Source organism: Plectropomus leopardus, chromosome 7, assembly GCF_008729295.1.
Source record: "Plectropomus leopardus isolate mb chromosome 7, YSFRI_Pleo_2.0, whole genome shotgun sequence".
In the NCBI taxonomy this organism is placed as follows: domain Eukaryota; kingdom Metazoa; phylum Chordata; class Actinopteri; order Perciformes; family Serranidae; genus Plectropomus; species Plectropomus leopardus.
Genome location: NC_056469.1, coordinates 33,402,799 through 33,429,325, shown reverse-complemented (window position 1 = coordinate 33,429,325; position 26,527 = coordinate 33,402,799). Strand labels below are relative to the sequence as shown.

The following is a 26,527-nucleotide window of genomic DNA, read 5'->3' as shown; positions in this document are numbered from 1 at the left end:
TGAACAGAGTTTAGACTTTCTCTGGGCTCCAACACTTCCTCCCTCCCCTCCTGCAGGTGAATGACACTGTGCTGACTGACGTCCAAGGCAACGGGCAGATAGCGTCGGCCTCCGACATCTCGCCACCCTACCCTTCCCAGAGGTCCATCAGCCTGCCTGCAGGTAACAAACGCAACAAAAAAATACACAGGTCTGCCAGCAGAGGTTCATGATTCACAGGGAGGAAATAGAATAAAACATTACAAAAACACAGATTTTTCATGGTTTTGTATCAACACAAGGAAGACACTGCTATAAAACATCCAATCAATTTCAATTTAATTGTATTATTTGTCCCAGAGGGGAATTTGTGTTGCAGCAAGTGTAAAAACATAAGAAAAATAATTGAAAGGCATTAAACACATAGCATACAACAGCCAACATTAATCTGTGTGCAGGGAGACTTGCATCAATGCACAAAAAAGCTCCACAGGAGCAGATTAATAAGAGTCCACCAGAACTCTGTTGGGCCTGTAATAATTCAGCTGACATTAAAAATGACAAATATATCCTGACAATGTAACGGTTTCATCACCATTAACAGGTCATGACAGCATATAATATAATGCAGCATCAGGACCGGCAACATGAAGGCCGAAGCTGCAGTATAACTCACAATATATACTGTTACTGTCACTCTACCATGGATATCGTCATCATCATCAATACTACAAGTACAATATGTAATACTACTGCCATCCAATCATTGTCGTCATTATCAATACAATACATATAATATGTAATGTTACAGATTCCTGACCAAGACTAGCTGCCAGTTACTATTTAAGTCATTTTAAGGACCTCACCATGTTTCTTTTCCCTAAACCTAACCACGGTAACTTAATAGCTGAAACCAAACCTCCATACCATAACGTTTATCTTTATGTACATCATTTGTGGGGTGCTGAAAGCAAAAGGGTTTATAAAATGTAATAAGACACATTTTAAATAGAGAATAAAAAGAAGGGAAGGATTAGAAGAAATTAAAAAATTTAAAAATAAAAACAGGGGTAAAAATTGTCCAATGAGTCGGCTAAAAGGATAGCCCAATAAGCTACATATTAAAAACCAAATTAAAGTAAATGAAATAGAAAAATAAATAAAGCCAAATGAAAAGCTCCCTTGGTTTTAGACACAATTTGCCTCCCAAAGTTCATCAAAGTTGAGCTCAGTTTGCCACAAGGAAAGCCTCTGATGATGATTATGAAAAAGAACTGAATTTGGGATTTGGCCATCGTAAAATGCTAGTATGACCAGAAGTAATAACTGTGATCTGAAGCACTGAGCAGTTTTTCCTGATAGACGTCTTACTGAGTTCCAGTTTATCAGAAGAAGCGTCACCATCTCAGAAGTCTCATCTTTTTTCTTTTCCAAAGGTGTCACTTTTTCAAATATCTTATTTTGGAACAAAGCTGTTTTCAACTCTTTATATTAACTTTGCTCATTTGAGTCGGGAGCAGCAGAGCGACACACTCGTGAGTCCCGGGAGTGATCCGGCTCTTATTATCGCTCTCTATTCATAACATGCAAATGAGTCGACGCTTTTAACTAAAGTACCTCACAATCATTTCAAAGAGCCAATCCTCCAATAGATTGGTCTGTTAGTAGAGTTTAATAAATCACGTAGAGCCTGGATAAAATATACCACCTTAAACAAGAGCGAATATGTTGCCTCTAAAAAAATACATGCAAACTGGTTAATCTGCCTGCAAACATCACTCTTACTTTTTCCTAAGTTTCGAGTAAACTTTTTGAATTAAAGTCAGGAAAATCATTTCTGACTTTGAGACCCTTAATTTGAGTGAGCAGCTTTTGAATCAATTTTGCAATAAAATGAGTCTCACTTAAGTGAAGGTTATTGAGTGAGTGATGCAGTTCAGTGCGGAGCTGAATCAAGGTCCTTATCTCTCAGTGTTCGAGCCTCTCTCTACCTACACTATTTATCTGCATAGAGAAGTTAAAGAAGAACTTTATTAATCCCTCTTGGGAAAATTCAATTTTCAAGAGAACTGGACAAACCCAGTTTAAAGCATTACTGCAAACACATCAGTTTTATTTAATTAAGCCCAAAACACTAATTTGTCTCAAAGGCTTTTGCAATTTGTACAGAATACAACAACATCTTCCCTCAGACCCTCTGAAGATACAGAAATACTCCCATCTTCATGTTTCCTCCACCAACTATCCCAAAAAGTATTAACAGGAAGAGAAAAAACACTAAATGAATGGGGCTGACATCACCTGAGGACGTTCTGAGAGGATTTTACTCGACATGATTTGTAATTATTGTCTTCCCGTGCCTCAGCAGATCATACGTGTAGCCCAATTTGTCAACTGTAACATCACCAGGGGATCTCACCACCCTGAGTGCCAAAGCACACGAGAGTCAGCCATCTGCCGCTGTGCACTCACATGGAGAAAATCATGTAAAACTAAAATGGAGCTGTAGCACAGCTGACTGCACAAACAGACTCAGAAAGAATTCAAACATAAGTTTTACAGACTCCTGGATGCTGAGAGTGGAGAAGGATGTGTAAATTTCTTTTTTTTCCCTGTCCACCGATAACCAGACTATCCTCTGAAGTCCTGGTGCATCAGATCAGGCTGACACATCCTTTAAGGCATGTGTATGCATGTATCTGCCCTGCAGGTTTATTTGACTCCCAGTGCTTCCTCAGTGTCAAGGCACATACATATGTATCTCTGGAAACTCAATATCTGGCCACATTTTTACAGACTGTCTGCTACATCGCATCAGTCAGTGTCGTTGCCAATGGCAATCTTCTCAAGAGTTTTATTATTTTCCTCTCAGCATCACAGCTCTCCCGTTACACAGCAGCCACTGTTCTTCACTTTGCCACACAGCGACAGTGAAAAGGTTGTATTATATAAAGAAGTGAAAGTGCATATCCTCTATAGTGGCAAACTTGAACCATTTGATAATAATACAAGACTGCAAAGAAAATCAACTCAGTCAGCAGAATATATGTTGTGCGTTTCTGCAAATGACAGGTTTATTTTTTATGTATGGCGGGTACATTGAAACTTTACGTTTCTTCATGTTTCAGCAACCCTTTTGGTAAACGTGCAGTTATGTCTTGGCACAAAACCACTTGGTTATAGGTAACATTTAGACGAGAACATCCCTACTAAAAACAGAAAAGTCTCTCCTTTGCATTTTTAAAAATATTGGCATTCATATGTTAACGTTGTTAACGATCCTCGTGTACACAGATCCGCAATAACAACCAAAAATGCTGCAGTATGCATGTCAGGCCAGTAGTTAGCAGCAAACTTTGCAATGACTCACCGTAGTAGAAGACCATACGCATGAGCATAGTGCAGCTGTGACGTCACCGTTCTCACAGGATCCGCTCATTGCAGGTTTACACGGTCACAGAAGGGGTGGGGTTTTCAAAAGATTACACTCTGGATCCCAGTTTCAAAACGTTGCCTTTCAAGGCCCCCAAAATGCCGTTGACAAGTGAACAAAAGGCCATTGAAACTGCCCCATAGTGAGGAAAAGATCATGTTTTGGCCTTAAATACCCATTTTTTGTTCCACTATTGTGGGAAGAAACGTAGCGCATTTTTAAAAAATCAATCACTTTTTTTGGCAGTATCCCTGGTGGACTGCTTGGTCAGCACTGTTCACAACTTCATATGACACACTAGGTATCCCTCTGCATCTGTTGTAGATGTCTGAGGTCGGCGTGTCAATTTACACCTGTTGAATGTGCCTTTTTAAAATACTCTTCAAACTTTTATATCCTTGTGCAACAAAAGTACCTAGTTAGGTTTAGGAACAACTGGTTTAGTTGATCATTCATAAGGGAAGCAAACAGTGTGCTCCAGGGTGAAAGTTTGTTGGAGCCATCCACACCCCCCTCCTGCCTGCCCTATAGGGACTTTCTAGCTCCAGCAACAAGTTTTGTTGTTTGCTGGTGTTGAACAGTGGTTTGCAGCTCAGCAGGTGTCTCTCTCCTGGGTTTCATCAATCCACTATCCCCTCCAGCTCCTGATGACAAAGTCAGCTCATATATTACATCACTTACATCACAAATGCTGATATGATATGTATGAAACATACAGATGTAACATATTGCAAAAATGTGCATCCATCATTTTTTTAAGTGAGTAGGCGGAATACAACGCTATGTTTTTCAAACCCAGCTGAGTTTGAATGAACAAAAGACTGTTGTCTGGGAAGTAATTCATCAATTTCAAAAGCCCACCATAAGGACTTGAGTTCCCTACACCTCTCCACAGGGAGTGAAACTCCTAATTGTGTGATATTGAGCAGTGCGGGGGTCACATTAACTAAACAGAGACATTTTAAATTAAAACAACCTTCCAGCCGATGACAAGGGGCAGACAAAGTGTCTGTTTGTTAAACCGTCCGATGCAGACGGATCGTTTGTGGAGACACTCAGAAATTAGTGAGAGGTTAGTTTGCGCCGCAGGACACTTGCTCAGAAGGAGATCGATTGTTGGAGACGACCCTTTGCTTGAGTCGAGCAGCTTTCTAATAACGATGAGACCTAATTAAGATGTTACTGCTACATTTCAAATGCTTCCCCGCCGCATCGCTATGGAGACAGAGCTCTAAGTGGGGTTGTAAGGATGTGGTGATTGGTGGCGTCTCATCAGTGCAGTCAGCTGCTCTGCCTTGATGTCTTCTTTGCTCTTGCACTCCCTTTCCTCCTTCCCCAGTTTTTTAATACTGTCTTTGGTCTCCTGGGCCTCCTCTTTTCTGTCTTCAATCTCCCTGTCGGTGTTTAATGTTCTCCCTCTGTATCTGCCTTCCCTGCAGCTTCACTCAGTCCCCTCTGTGTCACTGCCGTCTCTCTTCCGCTCCCTCTGAACCTTTGTCTTTTTTTACCCACTCTTCACCCTCTCTTCTCTCCTCGCTTTGTGTCTCTCCGTCTCAGATGGAAGTCTGTATTCTGCCATGTCGTCGGTGGCGGGTCACGCCGGCTCCATCCGCCGTACGTTTGGCTCCCAGAAACTCCTGAAGACGGAGAACGTTTGGCTGCTGAGTGAGTAGGAGGAGAGTCACGCAGAGAATGTACAGGTTTAGACTAATGAATGTGGAGATGGTGGGTGGTTCTCTCTGTAAATCCACCACTATCATTCCCACATGTAGGTGTATTCACTGTCACTGTGTGTATGGTTTGGATCACGTTATATATCCACTGAGATCAGACGTTTACACTGCTGACTCTAACATTGACACTTAATATCAGCATAAACCTCTGACGCTCTGCTCAGCTGTTTGGTAGGGCACATTTTGAGTCACTATATCTTTATAAAAAATGCAAACTTAACTATCTGAGCTATCTTTACCATTCAGTTTTTTAGCTTTGTTATGCTAAAAAAAACAAACAAAAAAAACCCCACTAAATGTCGCTGTGTCTTTAAATAATCTGCTCTTACAGTTTGCCTCCGACAAGAAATTACACTGCAGACATGAGCAGTCTGTGTGGTGGGATTTTCAAAGACATTTTATAGTTTTCAGTCATCAGATTAATGTGACTTTATACAAAAAATAAAACTCTAATAAGGGTCCAAAACTTGCTCTACCAAACGGTTGATTTGGCCCTTTGTGGTAAAGGGAGTGAAGCTAACCAACTAAAATCAAAACTGAATATTTGCTGAAGCATAAATAGATTTCTGATCATTCATTTTTGTTTAATGGTATTATCCATCATGTATATGGTGAAAATATATGAAAGTATATTTTTTAAGGTTTAAAACCATGTTTTACTGTTGAGCTGGCCTTTTATGGTAAAGTAGTGATGCTTAGATAAAAAAAATTACATTTTTATGAGATAAAAAAGGAGTACTATTCACTGCTAGTAAAATATATGAAATGCTATTCCATATATTTGATCAAATAAATATTATCAGCATGACATTTCATCGTTTCTGAGATGTTTTTTAAGTTCTGTAATGGTAAAATATATAGAATACATACATGAAAATCTTGGAAATCTCTGGAAATCTCTGGAAACAAACACTGATTGTTGTTTTTATCCGGAAACAAAGTGATAATTTCTCATCAGATATGTTTAAATCTTGTCACCAGATCCACAGTTTGCCGGTGCAGCCATAATCCCATCTTCACTAAAGTACAAAGAGGAGATCTACTTCTTCTTCAGTGAGATCAACAAAACAGCCAGAGTGGACGAGGAGCCATACAGGGCTCGCATCGGCCGGATCTGCACGGTAAAAATCATATTATGCTTGTGTTTGGGGGAATGTGAAAAAAGTTGGGTCTTTGTGTTTATCTACTTTGCAGCTTCTTATGACATTGCATATATTTGAGCTGTGAGCAGACAGTCAAAGGATGCTTTTCCTTGAGAATAATCTGTAAAGGCCTGGAGATTTTGAGAATGCTGAAAGAAAACCACAGTTTTTTTTTTATTTTGGGTGAACTGTAAAGGATTAAACACTTCAAAGTTTGAGCAAATCCCAAATGTGCAGAGTGCAGCGTAGTACAAGGTGACAGAGCACTGCTGTCTTTTAGAGTTTGTTTTCTTGTGTCTGCATTTTCTAAACATGTTTCTGGTTTTATATTCTGAACAATAAATGGACAGAATGTCAAACTGTGGGTTTTTAGAGAAGTTCTGCATGATTTAAGCGCTGCAGCAGCAGCAGCTCTGCGAACAAACTGGAGACCATGTGGCCTTTTTAACACTTTCCAATCAGTGTTAAAGCCAAAGCAGGTGTTCTCCAATCAGCTGCCAAATGCCACACACCTACTGCTCTGTGTGACTCATGACTCCCTGAAAAACTCCTCAAAAGGAATCCACACACATTTAAAGATAAATTAAAACAGCAGAAAAGTATTTTTTTCATTACCTTTTATCTGTTTTGCAATTTTTTTTAAACTTTTTTTTTTTTTTTTTTTTTTTTACAGTTTTACAGTTTACAGTTTTTGTCTTTTCTTTCTCTGGTATTTGTGTGGTTGTTTTCTTTTGCTGATTTAACACTTTTTAACCTGAGCAAATTGGTTTGATTTCTTTAAAGAACATGGCAAAAGGCAATGAGCAACTTAACAACACATGGCTACAAAGAAAATGGCAAGAAATTTGTAAAAAGTCATAAGAAAATATAGCTGAAAAAAAAACAAAAAAGGATGATAAGAAAAGTTAAAAAAAAAATAAAAATCTATCATTGTGATAATGATAAATATCCATTTCTGGACATTTTTTAAAATTATTATTAATATTATCATTAATCATTATTATTATTATTATTTATTTTATCTTTTTTATTTTGTAATAATCCTTTTTTTATTTTGTAAAAAATCCCTTTTTTTACGAATTTCTCAGAATTTGTGGATGCCAAGATGATCATTGTTTTTTTGTTCCCCATGTTTTTTTTAAAATAAATCTAACCAATTCACTCAGGTTTCAGTGGGTTAAAAAGCTTGAAAAGGCATCTGAGCGCGGCACAAATAAACTGATGTCGATCCAGATTTCAATACTCATCCTAACTTAGACCTGCACCAGAACTTTATTTTCATAAAGCTTCAATTAAAGTAGACAAAATATATCTTGGATCAATCTGAGGACTGAGTGCTCAAAAATAAAAGCAAGCAACATCTCTGTTTCCCCTCCAAAATGCCAGAGTAGAGGGAGGGAAAGGGACTCCTGGCATCCCGGGTTAGGTGTCAGCGTCAATTCCTGGCAGGGGACACAAAGTAAAATTCTGAATCAATTTGGCGACTGGTCTGTCCCGTTGCGAATTTGTTGTCACGGTGCTTTTATGTTGTTTCCAGGTGGACGAAGGGGGCATCAAAGCCCTGCTGACGGACTCGTGGACCACCTTCATGAAGGCGCGGGTGATGTGCGGTGCAGGAAACACTCAGCAGCAGTACAACAACATGAAGCAGGCGGTTGTGCTGACAGCGCAGGACAAGAGGGCCGGAGTTCTGTACGGCCTGTTTTCAAACGCATGGTGAGCCACAGTTATGAGAATTACACCATGAATTTCAATGTTTTTATGCTCTTTCAGGTATGTGGGGAAACAAAACAAAGCACAAAGAGGCTTTGTTGTGTGACTCACCGGATGTACACTGTGGCTATAAATCTGCCTGTGGTCGCCCAATTAAGCCAGCATGCTTCCTTCCTTCCGCTATCTGCGTGTTACCCATAGATTTATAATTATACCAAGATATTGGACCCCAAAATGGTGCCTATTCTGTCCAATAGAGTTGCTCGGTTGACACACACACCAAAAAGTTTCTAGCTTCAAGGTATTTCTGTGGAATACGGCCCACTGGAACTGCAAAGTAGTGTTTCTCCTGTTGACTCTTGAGTTCCCTCTCGGCTCATGAGCTGTACAATTTAAAGAGTTTAAATATAACACCTCCATGGATCAAAACTTCAGAATAGAAAGAGTCATAAGGCGTCCTATCAGCATTTTAACTAACACGTTCTCATCCCAAGTCGTCGCATATTGAAGCTTTTTCAGTGGATTCTGCATCTAAATATTAAGGTTTAGGTATCCTTCTGCATGTGCTCTTTATGCTCCGGGATGCTGCTACCGTGAAGGCATCACACTCAGATGGGAAGTGAAAACCAGACTCCCACATCAAAGTCTGGGGTTTGTTTAACCCATCCACCTCCACTCCCACCTGCCCTATAGGTGTTCTCACGCTCTTATGTTACCTCATGTCCAGCAGTGTTTCAACCTGAAGCCATTCTGCCACATTTTATACGCACACGACAGCTTCCATCTGGCCAAGTCCTGAAGAGACGCTGCCTGTGCACATACCGTATAATAACACTGCGACTGGTTCTGTCTGGGTGCATAATCACCTTACGCCATCCAGCAGGTTTCATGCGCATGTGAAAACTGCATTTTGGTGTTGTGCTCTTATGCAAAAAGCACAGATAAAGCGGTGCTATTTTACAAGTTTTGAATGAGAATGGGCTGGTCTCTTTGTAGTCTGTGAGGAAAATAATTTTTACAGGATTTTGTTTTGCTGCAATACTGCAAGTGACCACTGGGAAAAAAATGTCTGCAAAGGTAAGCTATTTTCCTGGGGGGCCTGGTGTTACTGTTTTCAAAATCCCCTTCGCTGCAGGAAACAAAAACAACAGCAACCTCTGAGCTGACAACCTACATAATGAAAATGTCAAGTTTCAAAGATCTGGATCATGCATAAATCATAACGGCTTTGTTCTCTCAATGAATTGTTATAAAGATTCACAAAGCAACTTGCGAACGCACGTCAGAAAAGCCCAGACTCAGTCTTACAGGATTCTCATGCCTGATGTTGATCTGTTTTCTGATACGGCCAGTTGGAGTTGATTGTCTGCATCTTGTCAGCAGCAGGCACCACTAACACTGTACTGACGCAGCGCTGGAAAAAGGTCAGGCTCCATGAAACTACATTGCATGAAGCTGTAATAATATTTCTCCAAAGAAACTCCTTTCTCAAAGATGTTGTGGGTAATCACACAGTGGGTTGCAGAGGCCAGCAAAGGGGAATGTGTTGATTACTTGGCTATACTCCTGTCTGGAGGCAGGTTTGAAGTGGAGATAAAAACAAAGATAAATTTGCTCCCTGCAAGAATAAAAGGAACAGCCAGCAACCTCCATGTACACTTGCCAAGGTGCAGCCTGGAGGAGCATTATTTGTTTGATGTATCTTTTTAAAGCTTAGGCAAAAATTAAGTCCTTCTTTTATCTCATTTAGTTTTTGGTAGTAATAGGGGTTGTTCAAAAGAAGCTGATTTTGGGTCAGGCTGCAACAGACATGCAGGCTTGTTGGCTGCACTCCATGATGTGGAGCTTCTGTTCCAACACATCCCAAAGGTGCTCTGTTGGATTGAGATCTGGGGATTTTGGAGGCCATTTGAGTACATAGAACTCATTTTCATGTTCAAGAAACCAGTTTGAATCTGAATTTTATGACATGGTGTAGCTGCTGGAAGTAGCCATCAAAAGTTGGTAAATTGTGGTCATAAAGGGATGGAAATGGTCAGAACCAATACTCAGGTATGCTGTGGCATTTAAACATGCTCAGTTGGTACTAAAGAGCCCAAGGTATGAAGAAAGAAAAGAAAATATCCCCCACACCATGACACCACCAGCAGCAGCCTGAACCATTGTTACAAGGCAGGATGCATCCATACTTTCATGTTGTTTATGCCAAATTCTGACCCACCATCCAAATGCTGAAGCAGAAATCAAGACTCCTCAGACCAGGCTACGCTTTTCCAACCTTCTGCTGTCCAATTTTGGTGGAATTTAACCTCAGTTTCCTGTTCTTATCTGACAGGAGTAGCTCCTGGTGTGGTCTTCTGCTGCTGTAGCCCATCTAGGTAGCACATCAAGGTTTGATGTGTTGTGCATTCAGAGATACTCTTCTGCAAACCTCAGTTATTTTAGATTTTGTTTTCTTTCTATCAGTTTGAACCAGTCTTGCCATTCTCCTCTGACCTCTGGCATCAATAAGGCATTTTTGCTGCTTACTAGATAATTCCTTTTTCATACCATTCTCTGTAAACCCTAGAGATGGTTTTGCATGAAAATCCCAGCAGATCAGCAGTTCCTGAAATACTCAGACCAGCCCATCTGGCACCAACAACCATAGTCACTTAAATCACTTTTCTTCCTCATTCTGATGCTCGGTTTGAACTTCAGCAGATTGTCTTGATCATGTCTACATGACTACGTGCATTGAGTTGCTACCATGTGATTATTTGATATTTGCGTTAACAGGTGTACCTGATAAAGTGTCCAGTGAGTAAATTATTACATTAAAATTATTAAAGTAAATTATTCACAGGAAAATGGATTGTCATTAGAAGAAATTAAGTGGCAAAGGTAGCTTGGTATCTATCAGACTAATCAGTAACATCACCCACACTGAGTGCTTCTGCACACTGAAACTGTTGAAACTTTTGACTTTAAAGACAATCAAAACACACTTCAGTCATATTCTTGAATGAAAAGAATCTACAGATATTTCACTCTCACTTAGTTTAGATGAAAATCCTTTTTATGCAGATTTTTGTTGCTCAAGGACAGAAGAGCATATTGTGATCACAACACACGAGAAGAGGAGGATGGGTTATTGTCATACAAAGAAACGAGTAAAAAACAAACACAACACCAAAAAATGAGTAAATTCCCTTGGTTGTGAAGTTTTATACAGTGTAATCAGGAGGAGAGCAAACATAATCCAGAGTTCAATATTGACTCGATGGCAGATTAAATATTGGCTTTCTGTGTATTCAGAAATTGCAAGAATCTGTCTGATCTGTCAGGACATGAAAATTATACAATGAAACAAACTGATGAGACAATAAAGAAAACAAAGCTACAGAATCGCACAGTAACTGACACTCATCTGCCCACACAGCAGAGAAACACACACCACACAGCCACACACACACCACACACCACACAGCACACAAGTTTCTCATTATGTCAGATCTAGAATAAGTGTCAGTGTTAGTTTCCATTTCATTTGACTGTAAAAGCAAAAATAATAATCTGCCAAATAATAGTTCTCAAAGTTTGCAGTGAAATCAGCCGTCATTCATCTGCTGAAACAAGAACAGAACACACCGTGGGCTCATTTTCTGCAAGATGTTGTTTATGTTTTTAAATGCTTATTATGGTATTTGTCCTTTTAAATGTTTTATTTGCCCGTTTTTGTCACAAACTCTCAAAGTGACACACATTTAATTGCAAAAATATCTGTTGAGGTCGACCTCACAACAGCAGTATCACACAAGTGTAACTCATTTTGGTGTGTGGCTTTCAACCACAAAACAAATAAAAATAATAATTAAAAAATAGTGTAAGAATACAAGGACAATAAAATTAATCCACTGCAAAAAAACACAAGCACAGGAGTAAGCATTAAGGTAATTCAGTTACAGTTTCATTTGTGGTCCAAATTTAGAAAAACACATAAACAATTTAAGAACACTTGAAGATTCAGAGGTTTCTTTAAAAAATAGAGAACTTAAAGCTCTTGATTGGTCACAAATGTTAGACCTGTTGAACTTGTGGCAAGACATAGCAACTAGACACTGTTATTTTGGGGGTATTTTTGAATATAGAATATATAATATATTGAATATACTGTAGTTGAAAAATCCAGTTCACAAAAACTTTTAAAAAGAAATAATTTTGATCCAAATGAAAATGCAAAAACACATTTGAAGGACTGTCAGGAGCCAAACCCACAAGCACAACATAAACCTAACCTGCTGCTCGTCTGCTGTCCGCAAACAACATAACTCGGCAACTTAGTGTCAATGAAATTTCCCAATTTCCCACACAAAATGATGACTTCAGAGGGCCATTAATAGCCTCCAATATTTCTGCGCATGTGAAGGCAGCATTAGAGCAGCACCCTTTTGGTCACGTCTGTCTTTGCATGAAATCTTGTCTTATTTGTGATGCCTCACAGAGGAGATGTGCTCACTGAAACCAAAATCTCAGTTTACGTCAACACTAAGAGTGTTTCTGAACATCTCCAACCTGCGGGGAGTTTTACAAAAGGTCCATTTTCAGTGACAGAAAACACAGTTTGCAGGTGGACCAAAGACCTCACACACAGAGAATGCTACTTTTAAAAAACACCCCTGTACGTGCAGACTGGGCCTAATGGATCCACTGCACCAGAACAAGTTAGGGATTATAGATATTTACTGTTCTGTGGTTGGCTGTGAATTTCTAGCTGTGCCTCAGCGTGTCCCTCTTAACCACTCACTCTGCTTTTATTGTTGATGTAATTACTCCTCTGCCTGCCTTTGTTCAGGGGCAGAACGGTGATCTGCGCCTACTCCATCGAAGATATCGACCAGGCTTTCTCCACGTCCAAACTGAAGGGCTACAGCAGTCCATTCATCGGCAGTCGCCCCGGGATGGTAAGATTTCTCTTCCCTTTTCTTTTCTGTCACACTAATCTGAGAAAAACAGCTCTGAGATAAAAAAAAATGTGCAATTGCATGAGTCAGCCTTTATTCCAGAGGTGAAAAGATTGGAGTGCTATTTTTGAAAGGCACAAGTTAATAAAAGAGAAGCAATTTCAAACCCTTTGTCCAAGGGCATTCTGTTTATTCAAGAGCCCAGCCTGCTCTGAATCGATTACATCATTTTTCCTCTCAGTGCGTACGCAAAAACTCGACAGCGGGAGGTCACAACGACATCAAGAACCTCGGGGTGATCAGATACCACCCAGAAATCGAGGACGTGATCCGACCTGTTGGTGTGGCTCCACTTGACCTGCCTACAGATGACCAGATCACACACACTGTGGCCGACATCGTCCTGGCCGTCAATGACGAGCACTACAGCGTCCTGTACCTCGGAACAGGTGTGTGTGTTTGAGCATGTATACGTGTGTGTTAAAGCTGTAGCTAGTTGTTATGGAGCAGGTGTGTGTGTTTGTGCATGTATACGTGTGTGTTAAAGCTGTAGCTTTTTGTTGTGGAGCAACAGCGCCCTCCTTCTGTTTTGTGCTTTGATGCACTTGGACAGATTCTTCACTTTCACATTGAAAATTCTTCGACCTTGAGCTTTTTTTCTGACTGGCTTCATGTTGTCTTCGTTCTCAATGATCTCTGCCAGTTTTGGAAAATTGTCAGGAGAAAAACCAGACAGGCCAGCTGACCTGACCAGTCGCAGCTCTTGTTTTCTTCATGTGGCATCTCTGCAGCCGGTGATATGTAGTTACATTTCAGGGCAGTGCATGTCAGCTAAGATGGCCACATGCTCAGCTAACTCTGAGTGGATCCCTTCCCCGCAGCAGTGAGCAGGAGAATTTTAACATCTTTCATTTTAACTCTATGATGGCCCAAACTGAAAAATAAGACTAAGGTTTTTAGAGGTCCAGGGTGTCAGATTTAAGGGGATTTAATGGCTTCTAGAAGTGAGAATTACACATAGCAACCCGCTGAAACTTTTTCCAATTATAGTTCCCTCAGTGTTCATTGTTGTTTCCTGGAAGTGGAATTATCTTCAGAGGTCCTATCCAAAACAAAGAGATATAAGCGATATAAGCGATATAAACCCGTAAAAACACAGAATAAGCAGTTTTGCATTAAAAAAAGGATGTTTTTCAGACACTTCGCTTGCAGAGGTGCTAACCACCAGCCTGTTCATCAAATAATACTGTTTCGGTAAAAAAAGCCACGTTTTGCAGCCGCATGATATGCAGGTGGACGGCGTCAGCTGAGAACATTACTGGACAGAATTTTTCGTGATTTTATTATCTGTCATTGGACAGCCGGACAAAAAATGTCATGTCCACAAAATATGCAGCTCGGTGGCTTCAGGTTGACATGCTAAGATTCTTATAGGGCAGTAAGGAGGGGTGGTGGATGGTTTTAACAAATCCTAGACCTTTATCCAGTCATGCAGGTGTTCCCTTCCTGTCTGAATATGATGTTTTTTCTTCTCCACCTTACCATGTGCCTCCTTCTTCTAATCCTAACCATGTGCTTTTGCTGCCTAAATGAAACCACATGCATCATAATTCCACCATGTGCTTGTGTTTACATCATGGTAGTGGCATCCTGGAGCGTCAACAGCATATGCAGAAGGATATCTAGAAGAAAACATGTAGACGCAGAAATTCACTGCACAGAAGAAACATGTGACAATCGGAATGAGAACATGCTAGAACTATGGTGGCCGACATGAAATGCCCCCATCTAGAGCCAGTGTTTGGTTTGTCTGTTCTGGGCTACTGTAGAAACATGGCAGTGCAACACAGCGATCTCGATAGACAAGGACCTGCTCTCTGTGTAGATATAAACAGCTCATAAACACTAAAGAAAACATACTTGTATATTATATTACATTTCTAACAATATATCCCCTTAAATCCTTCACACTGGACCTTTAAAGCAGGACCCTTTTTTGTTTATATTTTTCTGTCATGTGACTGCACCTGCTTTGTCTCTGTTGGATGGTTATTTTGGCAATAACAGTGGACAAAGAGCGAGGGGAAATCATTTTCTCTGCAACTGATTAAAATGCACAACAGCATTTGTTCTTATGTATCAGGACAGTGAGTCATTCAGCGAAAGGTTCTTCCAGTTTAGCAGGACAACACTGTGAGCAAGCAGGAGACAGAAACATTACAGGTATTTAATTAATGCTCCTGTACACGGAAAAAAACAAACACACACATACAAAAAAAAAAACCAAAAAAAAAAAACAGCTGGAAGATGTGCTTAAATTCCTGGTTGGTGCACTGAATAGTAGAAAGTGTGAAAAACTGACGCAAGGTCAAATATATATTCTGCTGAAATCATACTCAAACGATTTCAGGCCTTCACACGCCTGTTTCTGTTTGATCAAAGCAGTGATGCTGAGGCGCTGCTGTTGCCCATAGCAGTTGTACTCCAAAAATTGCCTTGTGCTTCAGGGAGATTACTATGGCAACCATCACAAGTCATATGCTCATGTGTGCATGACCGTTTCACCACGCCAGAAGTTCACCAAAAGATGAGCAAGTGTCATCTTTCTGAGCTCGGCTTCTGCTGTGGCGATGTGCCTGTCGTTCGTCAGGCACTTCTGGGTTGTTTCTAATAATAGTGCTTATAAAAAAACAACGTGGTGTTAAAAGCGACAGGATGGCCTCACGCTGTGGGCTTTACTAACTGTGTCAGTGATAGGAAGGAGAGGATGGAGAGCTATGAACAGCCTCCGGTGGCCTAAAAAGAAACTAGAGCAGTTTGAGTCGCACTGGTTTCTGAGGCCGGAGGAACAGGTTGTACTGGAGAGCTGCTGCTCCACACTCACTCGCTGCTGCCTGTCTTTAATTATTTCCAGTTTCCAAGAACAAGCATGTGAAAGAACATGTGTTGGCGTTCACTACTTAAAGGGATACTTTGCCGATTTCAACAAGCTTTGTATTGTAACAATGTGGGTAGTGTGAGTAATCTGGATGACGAATTTTCTGTCATCTGGTTAAATTTCCCTCATGGGTTGTTGTTCGAACTAAATGCCGTACTTCAGCATTTTCTTACTGCCCGCCACCGTGGACAAAGCGAGTTTAGAAGCAGATCATGAGACAGACCTCCCTCTTTCTCTGTTTTTCCAAATTGGACTGAAATCCAATCAGGCGATAAAACTGCAAGATACGAGGTAATTAAAGTTGCCCCTAAATCCTGCCACATCTTTTTGGCATCCTCTGCTCCTCCGTAGTCTGGTAGTTTGGCAGCAGATACTTGTGTATCTTTTCCCAGAATGCAGCAGACACCTCACTTCACCGAGGTCACTGGTGCTCTGTAGATGGGAACCAGTGATGTTGTGGGCAGTTTTAATCACCCGCTGTAGAGCTTCCTGTCATCGGCCGTGCACGAACAACGCCAGTTCCTGATGTTTCCAGTCAGTATGCTCTCTATTGCTCCTCTGCAGAAGTTAACCAGGATCTTGCTCTGGAATTTAGTCTTCCTGAGTTTCCTTAGGAAGTAGAGCCTTTTCTGTGCTTTTTTAACCTGGGTGGTGATGTGCGTTGACCAAGAAAGGTTCTCTCAGTGATAACAATTCAAAGGAACCTGTAGCTGTTCACCTGCTCCACCTCAGCTCCACTGATGTAGACAGGAGTGTGTGTCTTTGCTTCCTTCTTTCTAAAATCAACAATCAGCTCCTTGGTTTTGCTGACGTTGAGTAGTAGGTTGTTCTCTGTTCACCACTGACAGATTGTTGATTTCCTCCCGGTATAAACTCTCATCGATGTTTGTAATACGGCCGATGATGGTGGTGTCGTCGTCATACTTCACAGTAGAGGTCTCCTGATGTCTGGGAGTGCAGTCATGGGTGTACAGTGTGAACAGTAGCATTGGTGAGTGCTAATCAAGATTACAATGCTCCACTGCCTTTTGCCTGAAATGTTTTTGGAAAGACATTTTAGTGCCCTGTTTAACTGTAATGCACTAAGAGACACTGATCAAATATTAACCACAATTTTGTGACTGAGTTGTCTATTTCTCAACTTAAATGTTTCAAGAAACTTGATTTAGTTTTTATTGTTTAGCCCTTTGGAACCTGCACAAATTGACTTAAAATTTAATTGACATGGGAAGAAGGCAATAAGTGATTTAAAGAAAAATAAACAATAAAGTAGCAACAAATTATAAAAAGTACAAGAAAATTACTTGAAAATCAAACAGACAACCACACCAAGAAGGAAATGGGCTGAAAAAACTGCTTAAAAATCATAATTCTGTAAAATAACTTTAAATTAAAGTTCTTTGGACATATGTCTTTAGATTAGAGATAAAGATAATTTTCTAAATGTATAATTATTATTATTATATTTATTTATGTTTGTGTTGCTCATTGCCTTTTCCCTCATGTTTTTCAAAGAAATCCAGCCAATTTGCTCAGTGAAAGGTTCCTAAAAGCAGCAGGCTTCGAAGGGTTAACTGGAATACAAGATTGTTTGTTTGTTACCAGCCAGCTGCCTTTGTGGCAAACGGATGAGTTTGCATTACGTCACTCACCAACAGGAACATTTATTGGTCCATCGTGGTGCAGTTCTGCACATTCTGATAGTTGAAGGTTTTCTACCATAGTCCTTTTTCTCTGTTTTCTCTGGTCATGTGGCACCAAAATACTTGTGTAATTTAATGTGAGGAGTGTCTATATATCAGTAAAATACTTATTTAATAGTTCTTCTCTTGATTCTGGAGAGGAATGAAACAAAGTCTTGAACTCCTCTGATCTTTTCTGAATTCTGGTTTGATCACATTACTTTTTTTTTCTTCTCCTGTTGAATATTGCATCACCTTCACGTCGGGGGCACCAGATATAAATATTCACATTATTCTAACAAGTCAAACTCATCAGTCTGCATAATTAATTCCAAACATGCCCTTGTATCTCCACAAATGATGGAGAAAAGCTCGCTCCTTGAAATAATCCAATCTTTAGCAGACACACAGACAGACAGACAGACAGCTCTTCGTGACAGATAGTTGCATTAGAGCACTTTAAACCAATCAGAGTAGAAGTGGCGAGCTCGAGTCCACCTCCGGACTAGTGACAGTGAGATCGAAGCTGATGCATTTTGGGTAGCCTTGGGGACATTAGTCTTCCCTGGTGATGGAAATTCCAATAAATATCCTCCACAAATACGAGCGCAGCGACACAAACCGCAACGTTAATCTTTGTGCAAGAAAGAGCAGCGACTGATATTAGTGAGGGAGCCTGGAGGGCAAAGATGGAGCATTCAGACAATAAATATCTCTGAAGGGGATGAGATCACCCTTAATGAGGCTCCCTTTGAATTCTATTAATCTGTTTAGTGCTTTTTAAATGAGCTGCGGTTCCTGTTTCTGTTTGCTTCGGTTGAGACCAAACAACATCAAGTCCACCTTACAATCAAGCCGGATGTTTACCTCCAAACAAGCACTGGTGTGTTTGTTTATGGTGAGAACACATAGCAGACCAGCTGGTCAATATGTGACATGAATCCAAAAACAAATATTTTTTTTATGTAATTCGTATGCTGATTGTGGCGGCCATATTCCTCCTCATCATCTCTATCTGCCAGAGCTCCTGTTGCTGCTTCTGAGGGTCAGACCTCATTTAATTTCTAGGCAGCACACAGCAGATACATCTTTAATTTAATGAGATCACAAAGTGGAAACTTTAAATGTTAAAGCAGGAGATAAATTTAGTGTGAGATTAAGCGAATCCTTTATTTTAACGGGTAGTCTCATTGAGATCAATCTTTTTTAAAGACAGAGACACACCAAACTGACATTAGAAAACTTGTGGTGATGAAAGCCAACTGTTTCAACGCATCACATCGCCTGTGTCTCGGCCAAAAAGTTGAACACACCCCAAAGACTACAGCTGATGACTAACCAGCACGGACATCGTGCGCCTGTGTGAGAGGAAATAAGATGGCGGTCGTCTGTAGTAATCATTCAAAAAGGGAAACCGAAAGACTGTCAGGACGAATTTAAGTTATTATTTAACCAGTTAGCACATTAAAAACACAACCTGATGTAGAAAGAATAAATATTTACCATGAACCAACGAACACAAGGGTGCTAACTTGTCACCTTTAAACAAAAATCACAGTTTTGAATCCCGAAAAGGGCATTCCTGTGATTCATCTAGAGCCGGTGATTTTGCCAATGGAAGATGTCACAGGGTTAATAAGCCAACTTTGCCACACACTTTAATAACACATACACTGATTGATAGCATTTTGTTTTGCATTTACAGTGTGTGCTGTGTGGCAGAATGCAACGTATGACTGTCAATAATTAACAACTCTGTCATTGACCCTTGCTGTCCACTGTCCCAATGGTTAAGTTTGCTCTGTCTGAAGCTCATGACACAGCTTGATCATCAGTGTCACTGCTCAGGTACCGCAGAGGGGACTTCCAAGTCGTTCTCGTCCCAGGTCGTCACATATTGCTGCTTTGTAGCTTAATATTACAATTTAGATATCTTTTTACATCAGCTCTGAACGTTTCAGGATGCCGCTATCATGATGTCAACACAAGCACATGGTGGGATGCACATGGTTATGTTTAGACAACAAGAGCACATGGCAACAAACGCCGGGACTTTAACAAACACACATGCTGGATTGGATGGTCAGGATTAGGGGAAGGAGGCTTATAGGTTGGTAAAGTAAAGTTCATACTGTAGATGAACACTGGAGTCCTGCATTTAAGTCCAGGTGTGTTCAACCCATCCACCGCCTCCCGCACTTCTTATATCATGTCGTTACCGTCAGAGATTCAACCTGATGCCATCCTGATGTGTTTCATGCGCACGCAACAGATTACAGCGAACATTGTTCTCAAGTGACACCACCCACGCGTGAATCGGGTGGATATGGCAGGTGCCTTTCAGCATCCATCAGCATATGATAACACCGTGCCTCAGACTGTTTAGCCACGCTGTCACCTGACACTGTCTGGCAGCATTAATATGCACATGAAAGGTGCCTTTTGGCGTCACTCTTTTACACCAAAAGCACTGAAAAAGCAGCACTATTTTACAAGTTCATGATGATTTGTTTTCTGATTTGCTGCACCTGTGCACTCAACTAAGAGAAGTTTGGTGAGATTTCAATCTTTGAACAAGGTGCATGTTATTTTTGACTTGTTGACGGAGCCATCTGTGAGTTTCTTAACGTGAAATGAGCCATGGACACCTTGCAGAAACTGGGTGGAAAGATGCTCACTAACAGTTTAGTGTGACCCGAGCGTGACATAAAATACATTCTGTCCCCATTAAAGAGCTGAATCATGCTCTAATCTTCACCCTCGTGTTTGTAATGCTTCTGTTTTTGTGCCTGTTTCTCTCTAAACTTGTATCGTTTTTGCTTCATATTCAGCTGATCAAAGTAAACACACTCTGGCCGCTCAACACTTGAGCTCAAGTGGAGTGACTAGACTGTGGGTGCCATGCTCAAGGGCACCTTGACGGCAGCTGTTATGAAAGTAGAGAATATTAGTCATCCAATTTCTCTACACATCTTGTTTATTCTTGTCACAGGCGGCAGGCAAAGTGCTGTTGATCCTCGGAGGCTAAAGGAATTCAGTCTAAAATGTTGACCCAGAACAAACTGACAGGGCGGTGCCATGCTGAGCCCTAATTAGCTAAAGAGCTAACTGTATACTCTGAGTTTGAAACTCTTTCTAACTAGTCTCCAGGGACTCCCCCCGTAAGATGCAGGCTGACAGAACGCTGCAGGCTTTGAGGCACTTAATTTCTCTCTCTTTTCATCAGCAGACAGCAAATAATTCAGCAGAATTTATGCATACAATAACCAGCTACTTCAATATCCGTCAGTCTGAAAACATGACAGACAACGTTATTCACGGCGAGCTGATGCAAAATGCTTTCACACTCAGAACTGACTCAACGTTGTGCAGTGTTTACATTCATTTTGACTCAAAAAAAAATCAAGTTTTAGTTTTCTGATCATTTAAATGATTGTGACCTGATTTCTGCCATTTCATGGCATCTTGGTTATAGTCACCTTTCTCAGACAAACGCCCTCCAAACATGCAGGGTTTTGTTGTCCCACTTAATCACTGGTATTTTTAGTCTTTTCTTGTAGATCTTCTCAATTTCTCTGGCGGCCCTTCAGGTCAGAAGTGTCTGATATTTACAGCTATAGATAAAGATAAAACAACTTTAGAGACTGAAGTATATTTAAGATCAGTCGAGTCTGAGGCAGTTCAAGACCAGCTCCAGAGGCAGAGATCTAATTCTGGGCCGAGTTTTTGGCCACTGGAAGAGAAGCTGAGTAACCCTTTCATCACAGAGAACATTGGCCTTGGATAAATTATGTGAAACAAAAAAAAAAAAAACTAAACACCTTCAAGAGCTGTTTGGCTCTTTGTATTCACACCATCAAAAGAAACACTTTAGTGATGTACTGTTAGCCACCCTGCAACACAACTTATGTTTGACAAGTCGTTATTCATCCATTCATCCATCCTCTTATTTGGGGCCAGGTCTCAGGGGCAGCAGGCTGTGCAAAGTACTCCAGATGTTCCTCACCCTATCTCTAAGGTTGAGTTTTTTTGTGTGTATTTCAAAACGATCTCATCCTGACTTACATGTTGCCTTTTTGCTGTGGATGTCCGTGTCTACATATAAAGGTCTAGGTATCCTTCTGCGTATGCTGTTGATGTTCTGGGATGCAGCTACCATGATGTCAACACAAGCACATGGTTGGATTACGCTGCACGTGGTTATGTTTAGGCAACAAAAGAACATGGCAACCAATGCAGGGACATCAACAAACACACATGCTGGCACAGAAGGTTAGGTCTAGGCAAAAGAGGCACACAGTAAGGTGTAGAAAAAACAAAACATTCGGACGGGAAGTGAAGACCAGACTCAAACTGCAATCAGGTCTGGGGATTGTTTGTTTCATCCACCGCCCCTCCCGCCCACTCTATAGGGACCTTCATGCTCTTTATATTACATTGTTACCAGCAGTGTTTCAAGCTGACACCATCCAGTAGCTGTCCTGACATTGTCAAATACTCCAGCGGCAGTTTTTGACAGCTTTGGAATGAGAACAAGCTGTGTATTCACACCTTCAGTGGGATCGCTGAAGTGACGGTATGCCAGCGAGCAATGCCCAACCCAGTCTCACTCCGAAGTCCTCACATAGTGACGGCCGGGCAGTGACCTTCCGTGTCAAGCTTTGACGTTTTAGTTATCCCTGCCACTTAAACTTTGACGTTCCTAGTTCAGAGTGAGAGCAGGTTGGGTAACCACGTAATATTAAGGAGCATGAGTGCGCTCACAGGGTGGGCTGAGATGAGTCACACAAACAACTCACTTTCGTGCCGGAGTCCAGAGTTTGCGTCTTGTGTGTGTGTGTGTGTGTGTGTGTGTGTGTGTGTGTTTTCTACTTTCTACACTCTACCATCTGTGACTTTGGTGCCTCATCCCAACTATTGTGACAGTCCACACTGTTGTGTGAACATATGGACCATGGCACTTGATTCCACCACAAGTGCATGTGTTCACATTACACTAACGGGTTGCATCATCCCACCATGATGTCATCCCTCATTTCTATAGTGACATCCCGGCACATTATAGCTTTATGTGGGAAGGATACCTAAAACATCATAGATTGATGTGGAAGGTCACCTGACCGAACAGCATTAACAAGTTCGGAGTGAGAATGTAACAGCAATGCCACCTCCACTTTGAGTTAAAATCCATCCATCCATCTATTCATCTATCCAGAGTCAAAAAAATGTTGTGTTTATGCTCAGTAAAGCCTGGACTGTCTGTTTTTTACAAGGCTAACAGGCTTTTTAAATGGTGGATGCCGGTGCTGCATTGGCTCATTTGTTCGACCAATCACAATACACTTCGTACACACCTATTCTGAAATAGGCATTAAAACAGTTGCTAGTTCTAGCAGTATGGGCACAACTTACATGGGATTCTTAGAAATATGAAGAAGTTTCTGTGCCCCAAAACACCTAATATCTGCAAATCACAACAATGGTAATGTTCGGAAAAGATTGCTGATTTTGCAAATGTTGGTATGGTTAAGGTTAAGCTAAATCGGGATGTGTTAGATGTCCGTCCAGCAACCCAAACTCTTCACCCTTACATATGCTTTGCTACATTAAGAACATGACGTCCTGCATCCAGTGCTGACTATAAAATGTGTTCTGACATGAACCTCATTCCTGGGATAGTGGGCTGCCTAAAACAAGGTAGATCCACAAGTAAAAGGATTCAAACAAAAACATTAAATAAAAACCATCTGAATGCTCAAACTACCTATATACACTGAAAAGATTTCAGCCTACAGCCAGCCAAATTTATCTGATCCTGATTGAGTGGAAATAACTCGTCGACAGTCTAAATAATTGAACAAAAACAAACTGCTGTCTGTTGAAACACACTTGTTATGTGCTCAGAATAAAACTGAAGAAAACGTTCTATATGTGTGATGCTTCAGCCCAGGGTGTTTGGAAAGCAAAGTCAGAGGTGACGCCTCTGGAGAAACCTGAATCTGTGAAATCACTGATTCACTGCAAGGCTCTGCAGGCCGGTGTCAGCTGCAGCCAACAGTGCTGGACACATTGTAAAATCCACAGTTGGCCAGTGAAATTCAACAGCCTGGAGACGTCAGATTGTAAGCGTGTTGTGTCAGGACCCTAAAGAGTCACTTGCAAAAAAAGCAGCAAAGGAGGTGTGACAGGTTGTGGACCTTTGCTCCAGATTTCCTCAGGCTCTCAGTTAGTCTCCGAGGCCAGAGATTGTTGGAAATGTTACAAAAGAACAGGCAGCAGTGAAAGATTTCTCTTCCTTCAGTAACTCTCTGACAGATTGACCACCAGAAGAAGTAAAACTGCTCAGACTTTTCCAGTTCCCCTCGGGGTCGGAGGAAATGTCAGAGCCCAACACTTGTTTCAAGTTGACTTTATGTTTCAGATCAGAAGCTATTTTCTTTTCACACTGTGTGACATTCGAGGTGGCAGTAGCTTAAAGGTTAGAGAGGCAGGCTGAGGTGGAGCACGAAAAAAAAAAAAAAAATCTGAGTTTGAGAAGTGAGTGACTGTGTTAAAATGCTGCTTCTTGCAGAGGAGGGATATTGAGCTACGATGCTGTCAATACGAAATTTAATTTTTATGTGTGTACAACACTACTTCTTTAGCAAGTGTGATTGAGGAGCAACAATCTGCTTTTAATGTTGTTCAGAGGAATCTTTCTGAGTTGAAACAAAACCAAAATGATGTCCTTTTCAAGGTCGAAGATGAAAGCTGATGATGTACATCAAATTTTTACTTAAACCCTTTAACACCTGGATCGACATCAGTTTTCTTGTGCTACATTCCTTTCACCAGCATTTAAAGCTCTGATACCTGAGAAAGTTGGTTTGATTTCTTTCAGGAACAAACATGATGAGCTACTTGGCAAGAAATGTTCTGCAAACTGAAAAAAAAGTTAAAGGTGGCAAGGAAATGATATGAATAATAGCTGGGAGTGGGGGATTATTAGATATTATCAAAAAATGGGGGGAAATGTCCCAGAATATAAATATATATATATACATACAATTCTTTTAACTATATATTTTAAACACAACACAAAAGAAGATTTTTATTTTGATTTTTTAGCACTTTTTGAGGTTAAAATAGGTTACTTTTTGCTCTTATTTCCAGGTAATTTTCTTGAAACTTTTTAATAATTCCTTGCCATTTCTGAGCCATTTCTTGTTAGATTTCTCGTCTTTTGGGGTTTTTCTGGGTTTGTTTTTTTTTCTTACAGGACAATCTGTCATTTAAACATCACATCAAGTGTCTCAGGGAAAGAGATTGTGAATCTCAGTGGGATTATTCCTGGATAAATAAAGGTTAAATAAAAAAATATATTAATTAATAAGATTAGTTTGAATCTTTAGCTCGAAAAATGTGAATACTGACTGCTGGCCGTCTGTCCAACAGTCAGACCTTTTTATATAATGGGTGTGTGCAGCTGTATGGATGCAAAAAAGAAGGTAAGGTGCTTACTGTAAAATATTTTGTGCTCTCAGCAAACTCTCCCTGGGTAAATAAAACTGTTTCTCTCAGCAGATGCTGCATGAGTTCAGCATTGTCACCTTTTCCTCCCCTCCAAATGTCTTGCTGCTATCTTTGTACTGATACACTGTTGTGATAAAAGAGCTGAAAATAGCTGTAGACAGGATTAAAGAATCATAGGAGAATAAACTGGATGAAATTGGGAAAGTTATCTTTGACTACAGAGAGGAAAAAAAGAAGATTTGAAGTTTATGAAAAAGAGACAAGACAGTTTGAGGACAAAAGCAGTCTAAGTGACAGCGAGGAGCTGCCTGCCTAATTACAAATGAGAAAGTGCCTCATGGAAGGAGGGAGCACACAGGAAATGAAGATGTAAGATAAAAAGGTATCACTGTAATCGCATTTTCACAGTTGGGGAGGTAAAATAATCTCAGACGTGACAAAAGACTAAACAAGTCCCAACATCTTTCTGTAGGGAGCCTTTAAAGCTGTCGAGTCATTATTTGGAGAGGAAGTATGCGATGAGTAAGGAAATGCAAATAGTAAGTGACTGTGGGAGAACATTTTCTCTGGCTTTCACTCCACTAAAACAATATGCACCAAAAAGGCACGAGGCCATGAAGAAGTAGAGCCTGTAAACAGTCTGTGAGAGTGATGCTGCACTCAGCTGTCTGCTGCTGTAATGCCTTATTGCACAAATGGAGTGATGGCTCTCAGCTGCAGGAATGACTCCTCCATTTTTGAAATCAAGCTGCATGCAAGACAGCACTATCGACCGACAGTGCATATTTGAATGAAGGCGCGGCATCTTCCAGCAGGTCTGCGAGTCTGCTCACGAGATTTTTGCTGAAAACAGGAAACTGAGTTCATGAGGCAAACTTATTTGCTCCGAATGACAGTTGGAGCAAATATTCACACAGACGCACTGCCGTATGTTCATGTGTGCAGAACTGAAAACTATTCTTCCATGTTGAAAACACAAACACAAGTACGCTGTCATTCCTGGCACATGCAAAGACTCAATTCTTTCACTCAGCTTCAAAAACAAAACGAGTACAGGAGAGTAAAGCTGGACTCCCAGCTAGCAGGGAACGTTCCCACAACATTGGCTAATCTTACCTAAAAGTTGCAATAATGTTTTAAAGAAAGCATTTATCTAATGTTCAAAGAAGGATGTTTATCTTTTCAAATAATGTTCCTGTAAAGTTAAATGCTGACTGAGATGGTGCCTTGTACCATTCAACATTAAGAACCAAAATATGCTAGCTGAGCTTACACTTATTTCAGTGATAAATCATACTAATTTATTCATTGAATTTATTGACAATAAAGTTGAGTGTATATATATATATATATATATATATATATATATATATATATATATCTACTAGAGCATAAAAGAGTCTCATGGCTTTAACTCAAACCTGCAAAAAAATGAGAGCAAAAACAAAAGTG

The 26,527-nt window shown here is 40.5% G+C and overlaps 1 protein-coding gene across 1 annotated transcript in view; it reads left to right on the top strand.

The window, feature by feature from the left end:
* The window catches only part of si:ch211-113g11.6 (uncharacterized protein LOC559008 homolog), a 51,432-nt gene that overhangs the window by 16,628 nt on the left and 8,277 nt on the right, over window positions 1–26,527 (top strand). Inside the window, exons 5-10 of the mRNA XM_042490821.1 lie at window positions 57–162; window positions 4,970–5,077; window positions 6,127–6,266; window positions 7,825–8,003; window positions 12,835–12,943; window positions 13,185–13,392. Coding sequence (XP_042346755.1) covers window positions 57–162; window positions 4,970–5,077; window positions 6,127–6,266; window positions 7,825–8,003; window positions 12,835–12,943; window positions 13,185–13,392 — 850 coding nt within the window. The remainder of the gene's footprint in view (window positions 1–56; window positions 163–4,969; window positions 5,078–6,126; window positions 6,267–7,824; window positions 8,004–12,834; window positions 12,944–13,184; window positions 13,393–26,527) is intronic.